This window comes from Vanellus vanellus, assembly GCF_965231255.1.
Source record: "Vanellus vanellus genome assembly, chromosome: 13".
Lineage (NCBI taxonomy): Eukaryota > Metazoa > Chordata > Aves > Charadriiformes > Charadriidae > Vanellus > Vanellus vanellus.
In genome coordinates, this window is record NC_138918.1 from 9,240,847 (window position 1) to 9,265,178 (window position 24,332).

General features: G+C 43.5%; 1 protein-coding gene across 1 annotated transcript in view; it reads left to right on the forward strand.

The window, feature by feature from the left end:
• Positions 1-1,455: 1,455 nt before the first annotated feature.
• The window catches only part of NSG2 (neuronal vesicle trafficking associated 2), a 35,580-nt gene continuing 12,703 nt past the window's right edge, over positions 1,456-24,332 (forward strand). The window contains exons 1-2 of the mRNA XM_082490098.1: positions 1,456-1,611; positions 15,293-15,412. Of these exons, the coding sequence (XP_082346224.1) occupies positions 1,483-1,611; positions 15,293-15,412 (249 nt within the window). The 5' untranslated portion in view covers positions 1,456-1,482. The remainder of the gene's footprint in view (positions 1,612-15,292; positions 15,413-24,332) is intronic.

Here is a 24,332-nt window from a genome sequence, read left to right on the forward strand (position 1 = left end):
AATCTAAGCCTACTGTCTTCCAGTTTGAAGCCATTACCCCTCGTCCTATCACTCCATGCTCTTGTAAAAGGTCCCTCTCCAGCTTTCCCATAGCCCCCCTTTAAGTACTGGAAAGGGCTATAAGGTCTCCTCAGAGCCTCCTCTTCTCCAGGCTGAACAACCCCAACTGTCTTCATCGGAGAGGTGCTCCATCCCTCTGACCATCTTCATGGCCTCCTCTGGACCCGCTCCAACAGGTCCTCATCCTTCCTGTGCTGAGGGCTCCAGCGCCGGACGCAGCGCCGCAGGTGGGGTCTCACCACTCCCATCTCCATGCGGCACCACGGCCGCTTTGGGGGACCCCCTCCAGTCCCCGGCCCCCTCTGCTACCGCGGGGGTGCCCGTGGCAGTGTCACACCTTCCACGTGGCCCTCTCTGACCTTCATGCAACCGCCCCTGCGCCCGCACGACACCGGGGCGCCCCCCCCCCCCCCCCCGCGCCGCCCCCCCGCGCCCCCTCCGCGGCGCCGCGCTGGGCCTGCAGGGGGCGCCCCGGCCCGCCGTGCGCCGCGGGGACGCCAGGGGGTGCCCGAGGCCGCGCGGCGGCGCGCGGGGCGGGCGTGCGCGCGCGGCGGGCGGGCGGGCGGGCTGAGGGAAAGCGCGGGGGGGGGAACGGCTGAGGGAAGGGGAAGGGTGGGGGGGGGGAGCTGCCGCCCGCGCCCGCCCTCAGTCGCGCTTGCGGAGCTGCAGCCGAGCGCAGAGCGCAGCGCTGTCCCTTCAGCACCGCGGACGCAAATTAACGGAAACCTTTAACCCCCCCCCCCCGACACACACGCCACCCTCCCTCCGTCGCCTCCGCCTTCCCTTGCCCCCCCCATTCCCCCCACCCCCCCCGCGCCGCAGCGCCCGGGCCGAGCCGCCGCCAGTGACCGCCTGGTTTGCAGTAAGTAGGGGCTCGGGGGCGGCGGGAGGGGCGCGGGGCGGGGGGGGGGGGGGGCGCAGCACACCCCCCCCCACCCCCCCCCCCCCCCCGTGCGGCGCGACCCCCCGCGGGGAGCTGGGAGGAGAGGACCCGCGAGTCCCCCCGGGGTGTGGTGGGCTGTACCCTCAAAGGGGAAGCTGCACACAAAAAATTGGGGGGGGTCATGCAAAAGCACCCCTGGGGGCCACCGGCCATGAGCCTCCCCCCCGTCCCCGGCAGCGTGTGCGGGTTTTTCGGCAGCGGTGGTGCGGTTTGGGGTGTGGGTGCGTCAGGAGCCGCTCCGTTTGGGCTGACGGTGGGGGGGTTTGAGGGGTTTTTGAGGGGTGTCAGCGTGAGGCAGGGCAAATCGTGTGTGTGGAGTCAAGCGGCGTTGCGGGGTGTATAGAAATGGGGGCGTCCGAGCCCAGGTGAGCCATACGCTCCGTCCAACTCAGCAGGGTGAGGCAGGAATCCTCCCCGTCCCGCTCCCCCCTGACATTGACCGTCTCCCCGGTTTTAGGTCTGGAAAGCAAGGTCCGAGAATGGTGAAGCTGGGGAGTAATTTGAACGACAAGAACAGCAAACAACCATCCAACGAAGATGGTTTTCAGACAGTTCCTTTGATCACACCCTTGGAAGTAAATCACCTGCAGTTCCCGGCTCCGGAAAAGGTAAATCAGAATCGAACGGCGCTCCTGCATGATTCCGCACACATACATGCCCCTCAGTTTTCACTGCCTTGGTGACTTACTGGTCTTTGATGAGATGTACTGTGGCATTGTGTTTATTCCATAAATAAAAAGGGGTTATCTTTCATAGTGTGTTTATCTGTTTTAACACAGCAAATAAACACGCAGCTGTCCCTCAACTCCTTCTCTCCTCAAAAAAGCCCCAAATATTCCTTCATAAATGCAACTGGAAAAGACGTAGTGTGTTTCTCTTGCAAGTGCTGGAGAAACTGAGGAGTGGTTCACAATGTGTCGTTGTTATCAGTAAGATTAATTGCCTGCAGTGAGAGTAATGTGGTAACTCTTCTGAAATAAGCAGCTATTTTAATTATCTCGGTTAAGGTTTGTTTTGTTCTCCGTGGCTTTGCAGAGCTGATTTGGGCATTGAGGGTGCTGATTTCTCAGAAGAGAGCGGCTGAGTTTCCCCTTGCATGGGGTGGGGATGGAGCAATCCAGGGGTTGGTTTCCCCCATTGGCTCCAGCCAGGGGACAGCTTTCTCCCCTGCCCATCAATACTCCCAGAACCAAATGCAGCACTAAAATGTCCAGAAATGTGCATCAGTGATTGGCTGTGGTTTGGTGGTTGGGGTTTTTCAATGCAGTATGTACTAGGAAATCTTTTGTCTGTATCGATGCAGTGACGATGCATATCAATATAACCTGGTGAGGACATGATGAGACCGTGAAAATCCATATGCCCCAACAGTCCTTGCAAAAACAAAGCCTGTCTGCAATGTAGTTCCCAGATACCACAGAGATGGAGCCAACTCACCTGAAAGCACAGACAGAATGATTAGATGTCACAGGATAATGGAATAATAGTAAAATTAACACTGATGGTTATTGAACATATATCCTGTTTTTGCTGTAGTACAAAATGAATTTTCTCTAAATACATTAGGAGAACATGATGATGGATGTGATAAAACTGCCTAGATAGACAAACTATGTTTATTTTATGATAGAGCTGAGTCAACTCTCTTGACATCCTGGGAACCAGAGCTGTGCCAGACAAAGGAGCTAGTTTGATTTGCCATGTGCCTCACAGCAATCAGGAGCAACTTTGCTGCATTCAGGAGAGTTACACTTCCATGAATTGTGAATGAGAGGCTAAACCAGCCCTTATCTATGACTCTGGTGAATAAGATTAAGAAAATAATTCAGGCAAAACAGTATGATTTATCATAAATGTCTGAAGAGTTCAGAGGAAACTATAGATGTGTAAAAGTAGCTCATCTGATGCTAGTACAAATGGCTTATTGACATCACGCAGTGTCACACGATGTGAAATTTAAATGACTCGTGTATCAGGTGAGACATGGATAACCTAACAAAAGTCCTTTCAAGCTAATAAAGTGGTAATGAGTGTTCTCACAACCACCACGTTCCAATTGCCTGTTGGTGAACAAACACTGGAGTGTATTGGTCTGGTGTGATTCCTTGCTGATTTTTCTGTTTAAACATGCCTACATCAATAATTCACATGTTGTTAGGTTACATTACTTTCATTAGCATACATTACTGTCAGTGCATCTACTGACATCCATATTTTACTTTGCTGGAAGAGTGGGATGTATCTCCAGGAGTGCTAAGCATGATTCAGAACTCATTAGAGTCAACGGTATTGATTTCTGCAGACTGTGGTTTAGCTCCTGTGTGCAGTAGGCCTGGAGTTAACGGCGACTGGATATCCCTTCCCAAGGAGGAGAGGTTGTTTATGATAAAAGCAAAATAATTCACTATCTATTTCCTTTGCTCTTTGTAGAACAGATTCTGTTGGGGTGAGTTCACCCTAGGGCAGAGGCTCTGTTTAAAGATCTGCTAATAAGGAGTTGAGCCTCAGGTGAGGAGCTTGGGCAAAGGTTAAGTGATGCGGGGAAATTTCAGCTTTATACTTAGGAAAGCAAAGCTGCTACTGAATTCGGTCAGACTGTGAGCCTGAGGAGGAGATGGATTTCAAGCCTTTCAGAGTGTATTCTTGTTTGGACTTGCCTTGTAGTCAGGAGGCAGGGCTAAAAAAAAAACCCTGAAATTGATTTGACTGTTTTTCTATGTATTTCTAAAACCTGACGGCAGTTGATTTTTAGCTTGGGAGAGTGAAGACATAAGCCAAGGCACTTTCTATGGGATGCCATGTAAATGACCGGAGCCAAAGCAGGTTTGGTGTTGGGGTCTGCATGCAGCAGCTCAGAAGGGCTTTGTTCGCTGGGTTTCTTCAATGCAAGCCCATCGCTGCTCCCTGGTAACCACAAGGAGGCAATGCCCAGGTCCCTGGCTGCCCCCAGCTGGTGCCACTCTCATCACCTTTGCCACTGCAGCAACAACGAACTGGTGCACCCTGGCATTTTCCTGCAAGTGAAATCTAGAATCAAAGGAAAAAAAAAATTACCCTGCTAAATACTCCCTTTTCTGGGCTTCTCTTCATCGTTAGAGGGTATCTTTGCTTAAGATGATGTGAGCTCTCAACCTGGATCTTACCTTGGGTCTGGGGCAATCCAGGGTGCATCAAAATCAGAGCAAGGAGGTTTTACTGCAGCTTGGGGCTGTGTGCTTGGCTCTCACTTCAGTCTGTCTGGTAAAGGAGAATCAGGTAAAGGAGGCTTTGACTAGCGATCCAAGAGGATACTAGGTCTGTGCGGGGCAGCCCAACTGTTGTTACTATCAGTGTGCAATAATGCCTTCCCCTGGAGGATGTATATTGCACGGCAAAGGTTTGCAAGGTCTGTTAATCTATAGGATTTTTCCAGTCGAGGCTTAGACTAAAAACCTGCATGCAAGTTGAAGAAAAAGAAACCTATTGTTTGTCAGTATACTCACCTTTGGAATGGTATGTCTCTGGAATCTACAGACTGGAAATTGTGTTTTAAGGGCTTTAAATGCATTGTTTTTCTGCTTTTTAAGGATATTTATGTAACTGGATCACTTGAGAGTCACTCAAAGTGACTCTCAGCATTAACCTCTGTAGGTGTTTCACTCTAGCTTCCTCTCTTTCAAAGTGTTTTCTGAGTCTGGCTTCCCTTTCAGAGAAAGGATACAGAGAAAGAACGTAAAAATGAGGCTTTTGCTCATGTGTTGTAATCCCTGAAGCCCATCTCTTTTCAGATAGTTCCTTGATTGTAAGAAATCATGTGTGGGGTGATAGGGCCAAACACTTTCTTAAAGGTATGCTTAAACTCATTGCCTGTCCTTTTGGGGATGCTTTCTTAACTGGCTTGTTTTTCAAAGCGCTGCGAGCTTAGCAGCTCCCTCTGACTTCCACATTGATGCTCTTGGAAGAATCCAGGCAGGAATTCAGGAGGTTTGCATTTGGCAACCTTTTTTAAAATTATTTGCCACTGGAATGACTATTTCCACCAAATGAGGATGTCCCTTCCCAAGGTTTGTGCTATTCTTCCTTGCAGCATCAGCATTCTCCTCATTCTGCCAGCAGGTGTATTACTGCAAGGGGAAAAATGTACCCAGGACAGTAATTTCTCCCCTAGGGGGCTAAGCCTGCTGTGTATTTATATTTATTGACTATCTTCAAGCATTTCCCTTGCCCCCTGTTCTCTTGCTGGGGTGGCATTTGCAGAAGGCAGAGACAGAGGCTCTTAAATAATTTTTGTGTGGCCTTTTTGCTGAAATCCATCTATGTAACAGGAATAATAGCCGTCACTGGTGGCAAGCCCCTGACCTGGCTTTTTATGTCTCTGAATTTCATTTCTTCTTTTTTCAAAAAGCAAAAAAAAAGAAGCCTTTTTTCTTTTAGGACCAAAGGGGAAAAGGCTAGATGTTCACTTGTTTTCCTAGGCGTAGACAAAGTGCTTTGGCTGTAATCGTTACGTGTTTCTGCAATGATAATGCTAAAAGATATGCAGCTTTTCAGGGACCATACTGTTCTGCTGAAATTTTAAATGAGACCAACAACTGGGGACCCCTTGGTCTTGTAGGCTCACTTCAGTATAATCCAGCAGGAAATGCCTCTGTTCTGGCAGTAACAATCCTAATTTTACATAACACAAAAGTGCATGAAAGCTATTGTCAGGGCTGAAAAAAACATCCGGCATCTCTTTTGTGGGGAAAGCTGCAGAAGGCTTATCATGTGGTCCATTGTTCTTTATTTTGAATGCATCTGGAGGCTTGAGAAATAATTTCTCTGGTGACAAATTCCTGCCATCTAACCCAAGAAAGAAGAAAAAAAGGTGTAACTGCTCTCTTCAAATGCTTTTCCCATCCCGTGCTCCTGCCTCTCGCCCTCCCTGGCCGCACCCCTCTCCATGCGGTTACCCAGACTAATCAAGAGTTCCTGAAAATCCAGAGGGTCCCTTGTGTTCGCAGCCTGTCCCTATTGGTTTAACAGAAAATAATGTTTTGTCCTGACCAGCTGAGCAGGCATAATTAATAGTACGCTGGATGAGTGCTTTTGTACCTAGGGGACTACTCACAGCTCTGTCCTGAAATACTGATGTCAGCCTGCCCTCTGTGAAGCCCAGTGGCACACGGTGGCTCGAGGCAGCCTGAAGGCACATGCCGTCAGGGCAGCGGGGAGATGGTTTCAGAGTGCTACTACTCGTGGTGGGGCCAGAGGCAGCTCAGCCTTCCCTGCTGCTGTCTGGGGGGGCTCCCGATGGGGGGAGCTGCCTGTGCTGCTGCTCACGCTGCTGGTGAATTTGGTGGGATGGAGCAAATGGCAAAAGGAGAGACGGGGCAGGGCTAGTAATTGTGGCAGTTGAAGGAAGGAAGAGTAAAAGGGAGGAGGAGGATGCAAAGGGAAAGAAAATGTGAATAAAAGAAAGGGAATAAAGAGAGCATTGCAAATAGGAAGGAATGGGCAGGCTGTCTTGCCTTTTCCATCCTTTCTTTTCTCCACTTGGGGATACTCTGCCTAATCCCCACATGTACCAAGGTCTGAGCCTTCCTGTCATGTGACATTTGTCCCCCTTCTGCACTGTGCAAATCCATTTGTCCTCTAAATGTGTGTTTGAATGTAAACACTGCCTCTGCTCATTAAGCTGTAATAAGTATTTGCAGCAACGCTCACTCAGGCCGTGCAGCATTTCTGGGGTAGCCTTTTTGATTTTGTTTGCATGTCTTGGACAGCCCTACTTGGGGTTCTTGGCAGTTCATGCTCCTTTTCTTTGGATACAGCTGCTGTATCCCCTACAGCACACCAAACACCTCCACGGACGGGCGGTCCAGTCGCAGCAGAGCTGTGCTGCCATCCGAGCGTGTTCTCACAGCCGTCGCGGACACCTGGGGTAGCAGTCATCTGCCTCACCTGCATACAGATAACGCATGTTGCTACTGCAGCTCTTGCATGTGGAAAGTCTCAGGTTTTATGTAGCCTGTGCAGAAATTTCTCACCTTAACTGCACTGCTATCCATGTCTGAATTAAGTTGTTTAAAGCTAGCTCATGTCTGGGTTTGTGAGCTCCGTTGCCTCTCTTAAACCTGGTTATGTCTGCACTGCAATTCCTAGAGCTGTGTTCTGCAGAAAGAGCAGAAACGGACACAGGAAAAGTGTGTTATGGTATGGATGTTTGGCTAAACCTGTTGCAATCTATTCTTTATTCTAACATGAAAGCCCATTGCTGCAGGTGGAAGTTATTTCAGCAAGACTGAAGTGAACCCCGCATACTAGTTACTTACTGCTCTAGAGAGTAAGACTGGATAGAATTCTTGACTAGTGTAAATCAGCATGGTTTAGATGAAATCAGTGGGGAGCTCTGCTAATTTACCCTGGCCAATTTACCATCACTACAGCCGAGTGATTGATTCTTTTGTCTGGTTTGCTGTGCCCTCTCCTGGCTGAATCTACTGAAATCAATTTTTGTCACCTCTTCGCAGCCTACTGTAGGTTCCTGATGGTTATGGTCACCTAGGGATTTGTAGGGAGACTTAGCTGAATAATTTCCAAGCTCCCTTTGTGTTTGTGAGCTATGCTTTTCCCTTCTCAGCAGCTTTCAGCTCCCAATGCAGCCTTTGCACTTTGTACTGCCTTTCATTGGTGATGCCAGGGCTGATTACGTTTGCTGTCTTTGTCCTTTTGTATGTTCCTTATGCCTGGAATATCCTCCTGGCACTGATTCAGGAGACCATTTTTTTCTACCACCCTCTGTGAAACTCATTTTCCAGCACAAATTCCATTAGATGAGCTGATACAGGAAAAAAAAGCAGTGTTTCTACTGACTGTGGCTTTCTCCATTGCCTATGGATTTGATCCCCAGGCATCTCTTTTTTTTTTTTAACCTTCGTTTTTGCTGCTTGATATTTCAGGCATTCCATATATCCATGTATTCAGATAGTGAGTAGGGTGCCATGGGGACTACCGTTACATACATCCCAAATGCCAATTTTAATATAATTCTCTGGGAAGTCTGCCTGCTGAGATATGTTCATCCTGTAGATTTGGAAGCATAGCTGCCTCTCCCATGGGATGGGACGTAGTCATAATTATTTGGGCAAGTTTTTAAAGAGCTAGTAGTTTAAACATCTGGGAATTTGGTGATTGCCAGGTATTCTCAGATTACTTGTCCATCCAGTTGAACATGTCCTGTTTCTAGCAGTAGCCAGTGCAAGAGTCAGAAGGAGGTCCAGGAGATGCTACAGTAGGCATGGATCTGCTCATGTCTATGAATGTTTCATCCTAAGCCTGCAAGGAAAGAGATTGAAGCCCTGAAACATGATTTTTCCATCTCTTTTCCTATGCTCTTTTACTGCTAGGTATTTTAACTTCAGCTACAGTTGGCAATGGGCGCATCTCATTTGCTTTTTGAAGTTGGCTGTGTGTGAGGATTAGAGCTCGTAGGTCACTGGAGTATTTTGTGTGCGAGTAGGTGGTGAATTTTAGCCATCCCTTGGCTTGTAGCACGTAAGCATAGAAACTGACTCAGTCACAGCAGATTTAGTGCCAAGACCAGGGGTCACCACTGTGCTATCATCAGTAACCTGGACAGCATGCTGCAGCTGGGACTTGGTCTAAGGACTTTCTCAGCTATCGGTGTTCAGTTGGGTAATGAAGGCAAAGGAAACCACAATGTCGGTGCCAGTTATGAGTTTATATTTTCTCCTCTCTCTCTGCAAGCAATGAAGGCTGGTATGTCTTTGGAAGCCAAGAGTCTCATTTTCATTTAAAAGTGAGCATGACTAATACACATGGAAACTGATGGGTGTGTTACAACCATTTTGTGGGAATAGAGAGTCCAGCTTTGAACCTGGAGGAAACGTTTCTCCTTGGTAGGAGAAACACATTTTGTTTATCTCCTCTGTCAATCTGAAAGCCACTCTGAGTGAGAGACTCTTCATTATTAATAATCCCGGGAAGTAGTATTTTAAATTTTTATGGTTTGCACTTTGCAGCACCTGAACCACAATATATTACATGCACTGTGGCAGTGAAGTGGGAATTACAGCGGGGCTGCATGTCCTTTTCCAAATGAATAATTTAAAATTTTCACAATGCCAGTTATGTTAAATATTATTACTCATTTCTTCAGGGAAAACCATAGAGCTCAAACGCAAATATAAAGTGGCAATAAATGATGTTACATTTAGCCAGTCTGCGACAAGACTCAGAATTCATATCAGTTCATTTTCTGAAACACTTACTTCATCCCATTGCAGGAAAATCCTTTTTAAGGTTCCGTGCTCAATGTGATATTTTTCCATTTGTCATATTTCATGTCTACTCTGCTCCTACCTCCTGAAAACAAATGCTTTTAATATAGTCCACTTGGTTAGAAGCTTACTTCCTTTTTCTTTCAGAATCCAAAATCTCTATATTTCCCAGCACTCTCCTACTGTTTACTTTCTCAAGGTTGTTGATGATGGATTTCCTGCTGGTGTACGCAGACTCTCATCTGTTGTTTCTCACCTCAGCACACCTATAATTTTCCGAAGCATTGCTACAGAGAAGGCACCTGGTCCTGCATTCATTAAAGCTGAGGAAAGGTTTCCTATTGATTCCAGTGGTGTCACTAGCATTAAGCCTAGAATAATAACTGCATTTAGGTTTAGGACTCGATAAATGTATTAGCAAACAGCATCATTAGAAAAATCTTGCTTGTGTGGAGCAGCATGATAGATATGGCTTGTTGTCCTGTTGTGTTTGGGTTTTTATAACTTTCACAGGCCATTCTCTATAGACTGCTACTGAACTCTTGCAGGGAAGCATTTGAGGGCTTGGAACGAGGAATCAGAAGATGCAAGAAAGAGAACAGAAAGTGAAAACCATCCAAGAAATGGAGAGTGTTATTACGTCTGCAAACCTGGGATGACTGAGGACAACAATTCTGCAGAGAGCTGCTATTTTCCATCGAGCATCTAGCTTCCTACCCACCCCAGCCATATCTCTTGCTAGCCCCTAATCCCCCAAATGTTATATATGTATGGAGAATGTGCTAGAGCTACTGTTATCACTCAGTTAATGAAAACCTGAGGAAACACAGTGCACTGGAAGTAGCAGCGAGCCGTGGTCTGTCTTCCTGACCCAACCACCAATCACTGGTGTGATTCAGAATATTACTAAGTTTCTTTTTTCCCTCTTTTTTTCTCCTACTCCTCCCTCAGTAATAGGGGGATACTGGGGTCATGCTGGTATATAAAGCGCTTTGAGCAGTTTCACTGAAGGATGCCACTGGAGCCCTGAGCATCGGTATTACAGCTGGCTGTGGGAAGGTGATTGAAGCCAGCTTAAGCTCTGATCTGGCCAAAGCGCTTAAATGCACACTTAACTTTAAATATCTGACTAATTCTGCTGATGTTAATAGGACTGCTTGCATGCTTAAGTGCTTCACTGAGTTGGAAGTTAATGAGTTCAAATGCTAAATAAACTTAGTTTTGGAGGAAGCTGAGAGGACTGGCTGTGTCGATTCCCATAATTAGACATGTCTTTTTGCTGCTCCATGGAAGCCCATTTTTCTTTTCTTTTATTCTTACAATCAGTCTGTAAACTTCAGCTAGGAAGCAACTTTCAAAGAACAGTTTTATTTTGGATGTAAAATGAAGGAAGTCCCAGGTAATTTAATTGTGTCCCCTTTGTTGCATCTGTCATAAACAGCACAGTCTCTCTGCAGTTTAAGGTGGAGGGTCTCTGAGAAATAGTGTGAAAACTTTAAGAACAGGTTACAGCAGCAACACAGTTTTCAGGAAGATCCCCTGAGTTAGTATTCTTCTAGACTCCATCCACAGTACTGGATTTTAAGTGCTATAGATAGGCGGGACTTAGCTGGCAGGGAAGCTTCTTTCTTTGGTGGATGGTCACAACATACAAAGTGAGGCACAGACGTAAGCTGGTGCTGAATCAGGGACTTGATAATGAAACACAATGGCTGACAAGTGTCCAAAAAACTTCAAAGGGTATCTATCCAGCAATTGCAAAGGCTCAAACAATCCAAAAAGCTGATAGGGCTGTGCTTGCTTTTTAATTTTCATTTGCAGGTGTGCAGGTTGCTTCATGAGAGGAATAATAATAATAATAACAACAACAACAATAACAATAATAAAAAATCTCTGTCCCCATAAGCTCATGGTTAGGGTTGCCAACTTAAACCAGCCAGACCCTTCTCACCACGAGGAGTGTGAGTTAAGCCTTACGGAGCGTGCAGGAGGAAGTGAAAGCCAAGTGCAGAGAATGGGCAGAATGGTGTTGCTGCAGTGGAGGTGGGGAGGGGGCTAATTATCTTTTTTGTGAGTATTCAAGTTCTCCATGTAAGCACTGGTTTGCTTATTTGCATTTATTGTCTGTACTGCCAAGGCCAGAGCCCAGCCAAGCAGCGCTGCCAGCTCTGGAAGTTACCCCCTTACAGCAGTTCATTGCCACCACGACGGCATTGCAGAGAAGGGAATGAGGAGCTGAGCATTTCTTTCACTTCAGTTTGCTTTGAATTGCAACCTACACGGGACCCTGATGTTAAACTCCTTTTCACCGGTTTCAATCAAGAACAACTCTACTGAAGTCAGCAAAGCTGCAAAACAGACAAGAAGAGGGAATGGGGATCATTTTGTTTGCTGCGGTTTGTAATAAACGCCAGTCTCTCTCCCAGGAAACCTGTCGTGGTGTGAGATGAATGTACCTTGTTTGCATTGAAACAGCGGGGCCCTGGGCTCTCATGGAACTGCTCTGGGGCAGCCAGTGATAAATGAACGCTGATCATTGCACTGACTGTGGAGTCAGTGGGGTTTTTATTACTGTACATCCAACAGCAATTTGGTTAGAATTTCTGGAAGACTTTACTGCCAGGAATTTTTTCTCAGTGACAAAATGGAAAGAAAAGGTGAAAAAGGAGTGATGGCAGGGAACAGGGGGAAAGGAAATCTCCTTTCCCACCCAACCCAAATCAGAAAACTGGAAAATGAAAACAGAACAAACCACCAAAACCGCAAAAATCCAATAATGCTAAAAATATAGAAAAAACTTTGTAAGATTAATTATGCCTTTGCTAAATTTGCACTTAGGTTAATACTTTCTGCTTTAGAAAAGTTCTTTTGCGTTTTGACCAGCTCTCATTTAAACCTGTTTCAGAGACACTCAAAACTGACACATGCATGGGAGGCTGTCAGCGTAGCAAATGCTGCGCTAAAAACTGTGTGTGGGGGGTGCGTGTGTATCCCTGTTTTACCATCTGACAGCATTCACTCCTGTCTCTGGATGCTGCTAAGGTAGCCCTGACTGGGGTGGTCTCACTCGAGCAGGAGGCTCAAGGAGTGTGATGAACACAACTCCATTTCCAAGAGCCTTTGCGTGGGCATCCTGATGGCAGCTTGTTGGATGAAGAGGGGGTGAACGTTGCTGTAAAAGTGGGATCCACGCTCAGGCTTATTTATTTAGACTGCAGGGGACTGAACTTCTAAATGTGCACCCTGTGCCCTCAGCAAAATTGCATTTTTATCGTTACTGCCACAATATTGAATGCTACCCCCACACTACAGGTTTTCAGCTTTCTGTTTGCCCTTTGTCAGTTTATTTCGGTGCTCTCCTTTAAAGAGGAGATCTTATTGACTGCCCTGGCTTTCTTCTGCTGAGTAATTCCACCAGGTGTCTGACAAAGATACTTCTGGAGAGCAGATATTTAGCTTTTGCAATGCCAAAAGGCATTTAGCAAAGGTAGTTCTTACCTCCTCTATGAAAGCTTTTTGATACCTCTGCAAACGTCTCTGCAAAACACTGACCAGCAGGATGACTATGGCTCTGCGCACACACCCATTTCCCTGCTGGCACACTCAGCGAATTGTGTTTCAAGTAGCTTCTGAGCTGGCTGGGGACTGAGCTTACTTATTTATTCACAGACATTGCTACTGGACTTGAATCTGATGCCTTGTGAAGGGCTGTGTGGGCTTATTTTCAGTCTCATGCTGTATCTCTGTAGACAGTATAATCCAAACTTTCCTGCTTATAGGTTGAATGTAACAACAGTTAAAAAATACCCTTAAGAAAACTGGCGTTAATGAAAAAAAAAAGGAAGAAATTTAAATTACATCTAGAAACAAGTAAGGCTTTTAATTTATTTTTAGCATATTCTGGCTTCGTGGTCCTTCATTAAGACCTAATGTTAGAGTTTGTGGAAAAGTGTATATTAAAAAATGTTGTCTGCAACTAAGATTTGCGTTAAGCAGGACACATGAATTTGGGAGAACTGGATATTGTGACTAGTAGGTTTGAAAACAGAATGAGTGCCGTTTCTGAACACTGGTTGGCTGGTGTTGATGGCTGACACTCCATAATTTACTGTACTGGGTTTACAAAAGGGCAGGGAGAAGACTGAAAAGGTGGGGGCCAGCTGCACGGAGTCCTGAGTGCACTTGGCTCCTTTTGAGTGAGAAAATGAGGTTATTGCTTACTCATAGCTCAGAGCTAACCTGGGCTGGTTTTTCTTGACTGGAGAGGAAGCTGTGCTTTATTTGGTCCACAGCGTGCTGGAGTGCATTTTAGAGAACAGTAGGGTTTGATGCAATAGTAGGTTCAGAGTAGGGTTGGTGTTCATCCCAAACCCGCCAAATCAAGCTTGCCCCCATGGGTCATTTCCCATCATCCGTGTTGTGTCATCAGATATCCTGAGTTACAAAATGCTAACATAAATATATTTGAGTGGCTTTTTGTCCCCTCTTCTTCCCAAGTGTTAATGTTGCAAATGCTACTGTAATAAATATTATTGAGAGGGAATTGCTGAAGGATGTAAATATTCATCAGTCTTTAATGATTTGCATTTGAATCCAGAAAATTGGCTTATGACTCCTCACTGATTTTCTCTCACTGATTTTCACATAGCATTAAGTGCAGGAGGATTAAATAGCTGGGGTCTTCTCTGGTCCAAACCAGACTTTGCTATCTTAATTTGGAAATAAATTCTTCACTAGCTGGTAACTCAACCTTGTGCATCACTTAATCTTTTTCAATCCTTCAAGACTTTTTATTCCTAACAGAGAGCTTTAGGGTCGGTCTTGTCACTCTCATATGAACCAGTCACCACTCCTGGAGCATTTAATTTTCACCTTGGCAGGGCTGATGGCTGTGTAGTCCTGCAATTCAGAATGGAAGGTCAAAAAGTGGAAGTGTTGGCCCTGGGATTGAGAGCTTTGATGTTCTTTCTATCCTTTTTGTGTTTAACCTATCCAAACCTTGCAAACCACACCAAACTGTTGTATGCTTTGTGGGCCTTGTCCCTGGGTTGGGAGTCCTGTGCAGGAGTGCATCGGTAGTGTATGCTCACAACCACAGCCCCCTTCTCTAGGAATGAGCTCCAGCTCTCGGCCAGTGCTGAAGACAGGGCTGTTTTGTCTTCTCTTGCATTTTCCAGCTAGAGTAAGATAGTGTGGCTACGCCGGCATGCTCTCACGACACTATTTAGCTGCATAGGCTCATGGATGGGTAGTCTTTTAAGATTCTCGTGTATAATGGCATGGATACGCTCACTCCTCTGAAGGGCTGTTAGTTTCAGAGCACAGCCTTGATGCTCGTCCCCTCTGGGAACAGTTGGCATTAGGTGTTACCTTTTTTGTGTTTGCAGTGGGTGCATTTCACCCAAAATATTTAAGGTCATTCTAGATTACAAATAAATTCAATGTAGATTGACAATGCAATTTTGATAATTTGACTGTATCCTTTTAAAAGCCACTTACGGCTTCTCCACTGGCATAAGACACCTCATTTTTATAAGATTAGTAGGACCTGGATTAGTCAGCAAATGACACTGAGATTGTCTGGGGAAAACCCAAGGTGATAGTATGAGATTAATATTGATAATCTGAAGCCTGAATAAATGAGACACCAAATGGCCTAAATTTAAATTGGCTTCAGTGGAACTTGTTAGGATGGGGCTTTTAATAAGTGAGGCTCTTCTTTAGGATGGGCTGTTATTCTGCATGTTCTGCCTGTTGAATATGATATAAGAATTATATGCCTAGTCCTAAATGAAAGTGGATGTCAAGCACTTTGCTGTCAGCTATTTTAAGATGCAGTGAGATAAGATCACTGTCTTAGGCCTATGTATCTGTCTCTCTCAGTTCCTGAGAGTATGATGAGTTTGTGTGAATTTGTGATTCTTAAGATACTTGTGTAGGTCCATGGGATGGTTTATATAGAAAAGCTTAGATAACAAAAAAAATGTATGCTGTGTGCAGAAGCCTTAAAAGTGTTGGTATTTTCCAGGTAATTGTGAAAACAAGAACAGAATACCAGCCTGACCAGAAGAACAAAGGAAAACTCAGAGTGCCCAAAATTGCTGAATTCACAGTCAGTTTCACTGATGGTGTAACAGAAAGGCTAAAGGTAAGAAATGGTTATTCTGCTGCCTTCTGATGCAAATGCCATTCATTTTAAAATAACTGAATCAAAGTGACAGTAAAGACATAACAAATTTAACACTCCACTCATCACTAGGGTCAAAGAGAGGTTTATCTGCATGAGTATAAAGCTTTTTTTTTTTGAAGACAGGCATGAAAATACCTTCATAACTAGATCTAAAGTAAGAAAGTAAGTTTTCCTTTTCCCAGGAAAAGTTATGAAAATATTTTCCAGCACAAACTGAAAGTAAACCAAGTTTGAATCTTTCTTCTTCTCAAACATTTGTGTTTAAAAAGAATTAAAAAATCACAGTGAAGATTGATTGAAAGTTTGTTTTGCCTTTTAAATATTCTTTTGTCTTGTAGTCAAACAACTCTTGATATTTAAAATATTTACTTATTATATAATTATATTATTATAGATTAAAAGCCATTTCAAACTGGATAAAAAAAGATATATTAGACAAGTATCCAAGCATATCCTGTGCTGTAAGCAGTTTTCGTTCACAGGAATTGGAATTTTCTGGTGAAAAATGTTTCCTTGAGAAATTTTCAACAGGCTTTACTCAGACATGGAAAGAAACTCATGAATTATTGAATGCCCTCAGTTCCTGTTGACTGTTGCATATCAGAATGGCTCAGTTCCTCCTAAAATTAGCCTCCAAGCGTGTAGCTGCTAGCATTTTCTCCCTTTTCATTGAGAAGATATGGTCCTTTTCCTAAACCACAGAGCATGGGAGTGATAAAAATGTGAGATCTGATTTCACATTTCCAAAGTCAGAGGAAATATCAATGACTTGAGTAGAAAACAGAGAGAGTATGCAGTGCGTAGCTATAGTTGTGTTCCTTGCAAAGCTGGGCTTATAAATTTTTGTGAAAGGGTATCATCCTTGAGAATTAACAGCAAATGACTCAAGGAACTGAATAGTCTTTCATTAGGCCCGGTTCTTAGTTTTGCAAGAAATAAAAAAGTTTATTATAATTATTTTCTAGTATTTTAAAAGAAAACTATCACTTTTAAAATTGGGATGTGATCCAGAAAAAATTGTTACCATTCATCCTTGATAAACTTCAAGGTAAGGCTTGTTCAACTTATGGAAAGGAGAAATGTTTAGCTGATCTCTTCTGAAGCACTACACAATGGCACTCTTTCTGTTTTTTTCCAGAAATTCACTAACATATATTTCACAAGGGCAGTTCTGTTGCTTTCGTCCAGGGTATTTAAAGCTGTAATTTATTCTAAAGGGGTCTATGAATAAATGTTTATAGCTTCTTGGGTTTTTTTTTCAGTGGACATCACATGTTTTGGTCTAAATTACTTACCAGGGGCTTACACTCTGTTGATTTTGGCTGAATTCTTCACTGATCTTATTGCGTGGGTAGTACCTATTTACCACCAGTAGTGACTCTCCATTGGTACCACTAGTACAGCAAACAGTGAATTAACCACAGTTAAATCCCCAGTCTTGGAAACCGCAGCAGACGTTTTCCAGTGTGAGCAATGTACAAATCAGAACCAGACACAATGTGCCTGAGAAACAACAGTAAATGTAGAGTTTCCTGGAAGTGAAGTGACCTGCCATAAATGGCATTGTTGATATTGTAAGTAGCGGTGCTTCACTGGGTATTTAAAACTTAATTCTGGAGCCTTGAGCAGTGTTAAGGTCAGGGTAAGACCAAGTTTAAATCCTAATTTAAAAAAGCAATCAAGAACATCTCATCTGTACTCACTGTGTATGCTGGAGGCCCATAAGTTAGATATATAGCTCATCCACTGCTATGGATAAATCTCATCTCAACTCCTTCTATAGAATATCTTATTTTTCCCATTCTTCAAATGGCCAACTTGCTGTTGCATTCAGACCTCTCCTTGCAATGTATTTTTTCCTCTCCCCTTCCTATTTTTGGTGCAGTTCTCCCATTGCTCTCACCTGTGTGTGCACAAGGACTGCACAGCAGCAGGAGTGGGCGCACCGGAGGCTCCAGCTGCGTGCACAGCACTGACAGAGGTTTAAGCTGCTTTCCCCTTTGCTGCACGGTGGGGATGGCTGTGGAAGCTGTGCCTCTTCCTATGCAGCCTGGCGGCATGACAGTTTCATTTTGAAACTATTTCCTTTCCCTAAAGTCCATATGATTTCCATGCTGTGCTCTTCAATGTCAACTTATTAATCACTTAGCCTCTCGTCTAATACTGGATAAGACTATAAGCCTCTCCCTGCCTGCTTTTCATAAGGCTTCCATGTATCATATTAAGTTTGTAGTATTATTTCCTGACAAAAATGAGCTGAGATAATAGGTAATATTTCATTACCTTTTGTACCTTTTTTTTATTGCACCACATTTTTATATCAGTGCATATTTTTAGTGCAGTTATTAAAAATACTGCCCTCTGGTTATAAGCAGGCTTATTATCTGGTACTGATGAAATCATTTTACATTTGTTTTTTGTAAGAGGAAATAATAGTAAATACTTAACTTTTATTATCTCAGTTTGGCTACACTTTTAAAAGCTTAAAAAAAAAGATAATATAAATGAGATAATTGTATTTTCTTTTGCTGGCTGGTTGCTTTGTATAGCCTTCCAGTATGTGGTGTGTTGGAAATACCATCCACACCTTTTTGCTAACACACTGATTAAAATTAAAGCGTTCATTTATACTTAAGCCAGGCTGTTGGTAGCTATACACTGGCAAAAGCAAGTAAATGATCCCACTGATTTCTGAAAGAGAAATTATGGAGGGAAAGGCAAAAAGTCCATCCAAGTGTAGATGGTCCATTGGTTTAGCGCACTCCATGTAAGTGGGATCTGTATGGGAAATGCATGTACAACTAGTGTGAGTCCATAGCAATGCCTGAATTCAAGGGTTTTCGCAGGGAGAAATTTTGCTACTATGGCTCTACTAATCTGTGTATGAGGAGGACTATCTGGTACCCAGATGCTGGGGAAAGAGACAGGACAGTAGGAAGGTGCAAAGAAACAGCCAAGAGGTCCTCTCCTGTTTTCTATTGCACTGCTTTGATATCCTGGAGAAAACGAAGTGAGATGTCTTGTATTTTATTTTTCACCCAAAGAGTAGAATTATCATAATTTCAAACAGAAATATGGCAAAGGGAATATCATTACTAAGTACTTGTGGAAAAATTCTGCTGGGGCTCCACGTTTATGACTGTGCTCCCTACCCACTAATAATCTCTCTGGAAGGGTTTTTAACATTCCTGTGTCAATCAACGAAGTGCTTTTCTTTCCTCTATTTATGGTCACTTGATATGGGAATGTTCTCAGGGAAGAAGGAAACTCTTCCCAAGGTGGTTTTGTTTGTTGTTGTGTTTTTTTTCTAAGTCGTGTAGCTGCATTATACAGAAGAGCAGGATCTCTGGGGGAAATTTTGGGACCATATGAACATGGCAGTCAAATCCACAGATGCCCTTTATTCCGCCTTTTGGGTATCTTTTATTGAAGAGGCTAATGAATTATTAGACAACTTTCTTGCATGAGCAAGCCAAAGCCAGAATCTAAGCTTATGCATGCATATTTTTCATCCATCCAGAATAGCACAGATCTGAGCTCTTTAATTAATCGTAAAGAAGAGACTGTCCCTAGGCAACGGTTCTTATTTCACACTACCTCTTCCAGGAATTTTAGATAGCTTCTGCAACTTGTCACATCTCCTAATAGATGAGATTATGATTCTCTATAGCTCAGCACACAGTGTCCTGGAAGTCTGACCAATTAGGCTTATTCTTCAGCTGGATGAGTCACCCCATACATACTTTATAACCAATGTTTAAATAGTTGTGTGCAGATGTGTTACAAGAAAATGATGTTAAAATAGTGTTATGGTTGAGCCATCTATACATAAAAGAAATTTCTTTTATCATTTTACTCCTCCACAGAGAAGCAATGACAACATTTTTCCTAAGCTGACTGGCAGTGATTTATAGACCTTGCCTCCTCCAGTTTATGCCTTTTGAGTGTGTCCCTCTAGGAAGTTGCTGCAAAGATCTTATTTTGCAGTAACGACATATACCAAGGTTTCTCAGTCTGGAGGGGAAAAGTGACTGGTGTTCACCTTCCATTTTGCATGCTTTGGAGGCAGTACATGTTACCATGTTTTACCATCTAGTGATGACACTGAGGTGCACTAGAAAAGGTCTGCAAATGTGATGATCTGTCTATCATAGAATCATGTTCCTTTGTTGGACACCAGATCTACCACTTTGCATTGGAGGTGGGGCTTACTGCTGCTTTTTGCCAGTGGTATCCTATGTTACAGCTTTAAAGAACATTCTCTCATATGCAAGTATTTCCATTCTTGTGAGTTTCTGCCCTTATTTCTGTCAATACTGAAATGAGATCAAATGCTCTTTTGCTTTTCAAGCAGATTATCCATTGAATGAAAAATCTTGTTACTTCTGGAAGACAGGGTTTCCAGTGACTCCTTTCGTCTTCCAACCAGTCCAGGTCACACAGAAATCAACCAGAAGCACTTAAATGGTGAAGAGTGGTTTTCTACCCACATTCTTTACTGTCGCTTAGCTAGAGCTTGTGTTCAAGACATCAACACCCTGCTTAAGAAAGAACAAGCTGGAGAATAGTTGCTGATGGATTTTGTGCTTGATCCAGTCAGACCCAGTGAGTGTAGGTAGACCTGTGCTAGCCCTGAGTTTGCCCAGATTTTTCTGTCTCGAAATAGCACCAGAAAAGGCACTGTAGTGGCCTTCCAGCATAGGCTTACAATACGGAGCACTGGGTTGACACACACAACTGCCTGTTGGTTACTGTTTTTGTGCAAATTGCTCTCTTTATTACACAAGTAAGTTCACGTGCAACCAGTTTGACCTCTGTTATCACCAAATGCCATAGAGCATTCATTACTGGTTCTTCAGGGAGACAGTGATTTAATAACTATTAGCTGGGTGATAGTAAACTACCATAGTTATCTGACTTCTCAAGTCTTCCACAGTTCTTTCCTTTTCATGGATCATTTTGTTAAGAAAGCTGAAGTTATCAGCCTTTCAGAGTTGGAATAATTAGACTATGTACTTGCCTTTAACAGAACAAGTTGAGAGTGGGTGTATGGGGGGAAAATAGAGATATTTAAGGTATTTTCTTGTGAGCAATTTATCTTCCTGGAAAAATCATCTGCACATATTGATCATTACGTCACAGAAGAAGACTGGAAACTTCATTCTTTTTGCTATGAGTTGGCAAGATCTGTTTTCAGAGTCACTGGGTGTGTAATCCATTCCTGTTGAGTATGCAATGACAATATATTTCTTATCATTAGATCAACCCTCTCCTCCCTCCACCCTGAACCTGCTCTGATACATGCAGATCCAGTGGATGGAATTATTCACCACACTTTTCATCAGGTTTTTAAAATATAGTGAACCCATTCAAATGTTTGTGTCATTGAAATGCTCATACTGAAACAATTATTTTTCTCTGACCTAATGTGAAAGACTTAGAACAAAATTGGTTTGTCTCCAGCCAGACCTTACAAAACAGACATTGATGCAATAGTTGTTCATTATCAATAACAAGCCAGTATCTGAAATACTTGGCTCCTAATTAAGAAAGATTTTTCTGGGCCAAGGCCAGAGCTTGATTTGCTGTTGATAATAGCTTTGCTGAAACAGAAGATGCTACCCCTGCTTGCACCACTAGAATCTGACCCATCCAATCCCCTGGGTATTCAGGTAGATCTTGTAGTGGAAGAGGCCTGATGTCACAGGCATTGTGGTTCAGAGGAAAGGAGAGTTCCAGGCTTGCATGCTTTTGGAGGAAGGTGGGGAGCAGGTCTTGATCACTTTATTTCTGTGGGTAAGGTCCACTGAGACATGAGCACAAGGTGTCTTGTACACTGCGGTGCAGAGAATTGCTGTGTGCCAAATGACTGTACCAGGAGGATAGCTTTGAGAAATGCCTCATTTCCCCAAATGCACACAGATATCTACCTGCCCACCCTGCCCTTCTTTTTAAAGGGTGCATGACCATTGCAGCTGTGTAGGTGACAACTCTCCCTTGCTCTGCTGCACGCACACAGAGCCCCAAATGTGGCATTCCTCTTTCTGCTCTCCCCGCTCCCCCTTCCCAAACTCCCCTTCCGTGCCATAGTTCCTGCAGACTTCTCCATAGGATGTTCTGCTTTCACCTGTAGCCTATTGCTTTATGCTGATAGTTCTTCCTCTAACCTGCAAAGGAATGAATCCTGGTAAAATGTCATGGCGCTTTTCATTGTGCCCATTCAATAGCTAAATAAATTTAAAGATTCCTTTAATTGTTAAGTTACTACAGGGCAGGAGTAACCCATAGAGAAAGGACTCCTCTGAGTGTGAGCAGGACAATTTTCCTTACTGCTTTTTAATGCTAACAATAACAATGTTACCATGGCGACTGCCACATCACATTGGTTATCTAGAAGATGCAGAGTGGCTGCTGAAAGATCCCATTACACTGACTAATGTGAGTGGTGCTCGAGGGAGGGAACACGCTCTAATACACAGAGATTTTTCTCACTTTGGTGATAATTGCTAATGTGGCTGAGATGTTGTTTCCAGGCTGCACAGCACTCAAATGGGCTGTGTGATCCAGGAGAAAAAGGGACAAAGTGGAGGCAAATCAGAAAGGTGGCAGGCACAGGGGAGCAGTGGCAATAGCATTCAGGCATCTTGTTGTGCTGGCACCAGCATCGGGGATGGTATAATGGTGTCCTGTCGAGCCTTGCATTCAAAGAGGGGCTTGGAGAGCTGTCAGTATGAAGGGGTTGATTTCAGTCTCCAGGGACTGATTTGGAGGCTTACTCCTTTGGGAGTTCTCAACTATCATCAGGCAATCTCCTTTCCCAGTGGGCTCAGATGCAGTGGGTGTGTTCTTTTTGCAGGGGTGTCAGGCAGCCCTCATTTCACCGAAGTCTTCTCCAGACAGCAATGGAGTGAGTTGTCTCTTTGCCTTGTCTTTGAAGGTTGAATATTTTCCACTGCAGTGCAGTGGGTCACAGTTTCTTCGCCCACCGCCCAGCCCTGCCTAGCCTTGTGTCTACTTACATCTGAAGCAAACTAGCACCTGCATGGATTCAGACTCTCATGTGTGTATGTGAAAGGAAGTGAGAAATGTTGCTCATCATCTTTCTGCCTGAGCTCAGAAATCATTCTTCTCTTCCTCTGGCTGTAATGGGCAGAGAAGAGGATAGGTCATTTCTGTCCTAGTTGGTCTCACAGCTTGCATGGAGGTAGATTGATGGAGGCATTTGTGATCATCAGTGACAATTTGGAGCTGTGAGGATGAATGGAATGTGAATTTGTGGCTCAGCTGCCAGAACACAGGTATTTCTGATCACATCCCCAGGTATGGTGCTATAAACCCTGCAAGTTTTCCCTCGTCTGGGTAAAAGTCTGTGGGTTTTGTAAGAGTTCCCAGCTAATACATGGCTTTCTGGTACAGGCCAGGTCCCAAGAAGGTAAAGCCAGGAAGAGTTTTTGTGTCAAAAACACATGCAAGAGTAGTATATTTTGATTTAACTAGAGTGCTCTGTGCAACTGGGTTAGGGACCACTTAGCAAAGCAAAGCAAAAAAAAAGACATTTTTTATGTGAAATGGATCATTCCTTAAAGTGTATTCTTGTTTTGTATTCTTTTTTACAGAAACACATACACGTACTCTTTTGCAAAGTCAGATAAAGGACCTCAAATATATTTTATTTTTGCCATCTGCGAGCACTGACAGACTAATCAGCTGAAGAGATTTTTTTCCTTTAATTGATTTTTGGAGGGAAGAAGAAAGTTAATTGCTATGCAGAAAATGTCTAAAAATGGAAGTCATAGTGAATAGTCATGTGACTAAGGGTTTGTGGGGTAGACCTGCTGAATCTAAATTCTCCAGACCATGATACATTGGAGGAAGAAAGTAGTAACAGAACAGAAACTTCCACTGACCCTTTGCTTTGGAACAAAATGCTTGAAAAAGATTTTCATAAGGGACTGCATGGAGATACCCATTCCTCTAATTATGAAATGTAATTGCAGTTTCCATTTAGTCTGAATGATTTCTTACACTGTGTCTTTGTCTTCAACAATACAATACCATGTTTCCTTCTGGTACCTCTGCCACCCCACAGTAAGCCCTATTTGTTGAGTAATTTTCTTGTCAGCGTTTGAGGTTGAATGAAATATGCTTAATATTAGTTTGGCTGATGTAGCAAAAGGGACCGAATGGAACAGAGGAGAAGAGTTTTCAGCTGACTGAAGCCAAAGCAAAGTTTATTGACTGTCATGAAGTGCATTTTGAGTCTTATAGCCAAACCACAGAATGCTAAAAAAAAATAATAATCAGGGAAGTGAAATGCTTCACTCATACATTTTTTTTCCATGTAATGTTTCATTCTCTCTATTTATAAAGCAGCACGGGCTGCTGATTGAATGTTAAACAGACCTGAGCTCCCTCTTGTTAGTACTTGCAGATGTATTAAGCCTGTTGGGTCAGATCCACAGCTAATGGAACTGGCCTCATGCCTTTGAAGGCATCATAATCAGCTAGATTACTCATTTTTGTTGTTTGTTTTTAAAAGAGTAGCTTTTGTAAGTCATTTGCAGCAATAAAGCTTCACATTTCTAATTTAAAATGGAAAAGCTTTTAATTCTTAAGTTATCCAGGGGACGCTTTGCTCACCAGGTCCTCACTTTGTCCTTGTATGAAGCACCCACATAATAAGAATAAGATTTTTAAGAGAAATGGGTGTACTGGACCATGAATGCTGCTGTATTATTAGCTTTATTTCCTGACCCATCATGGTAGACATAGATGCTGAAATGCATGTGAATATGTTGACCTTCTTTAAGGAGTGAGCTTCCAATTGATTTTTTTTTTTGACCATGAGAGTGCAGTGAACAAAGGCATTTTAATTTGT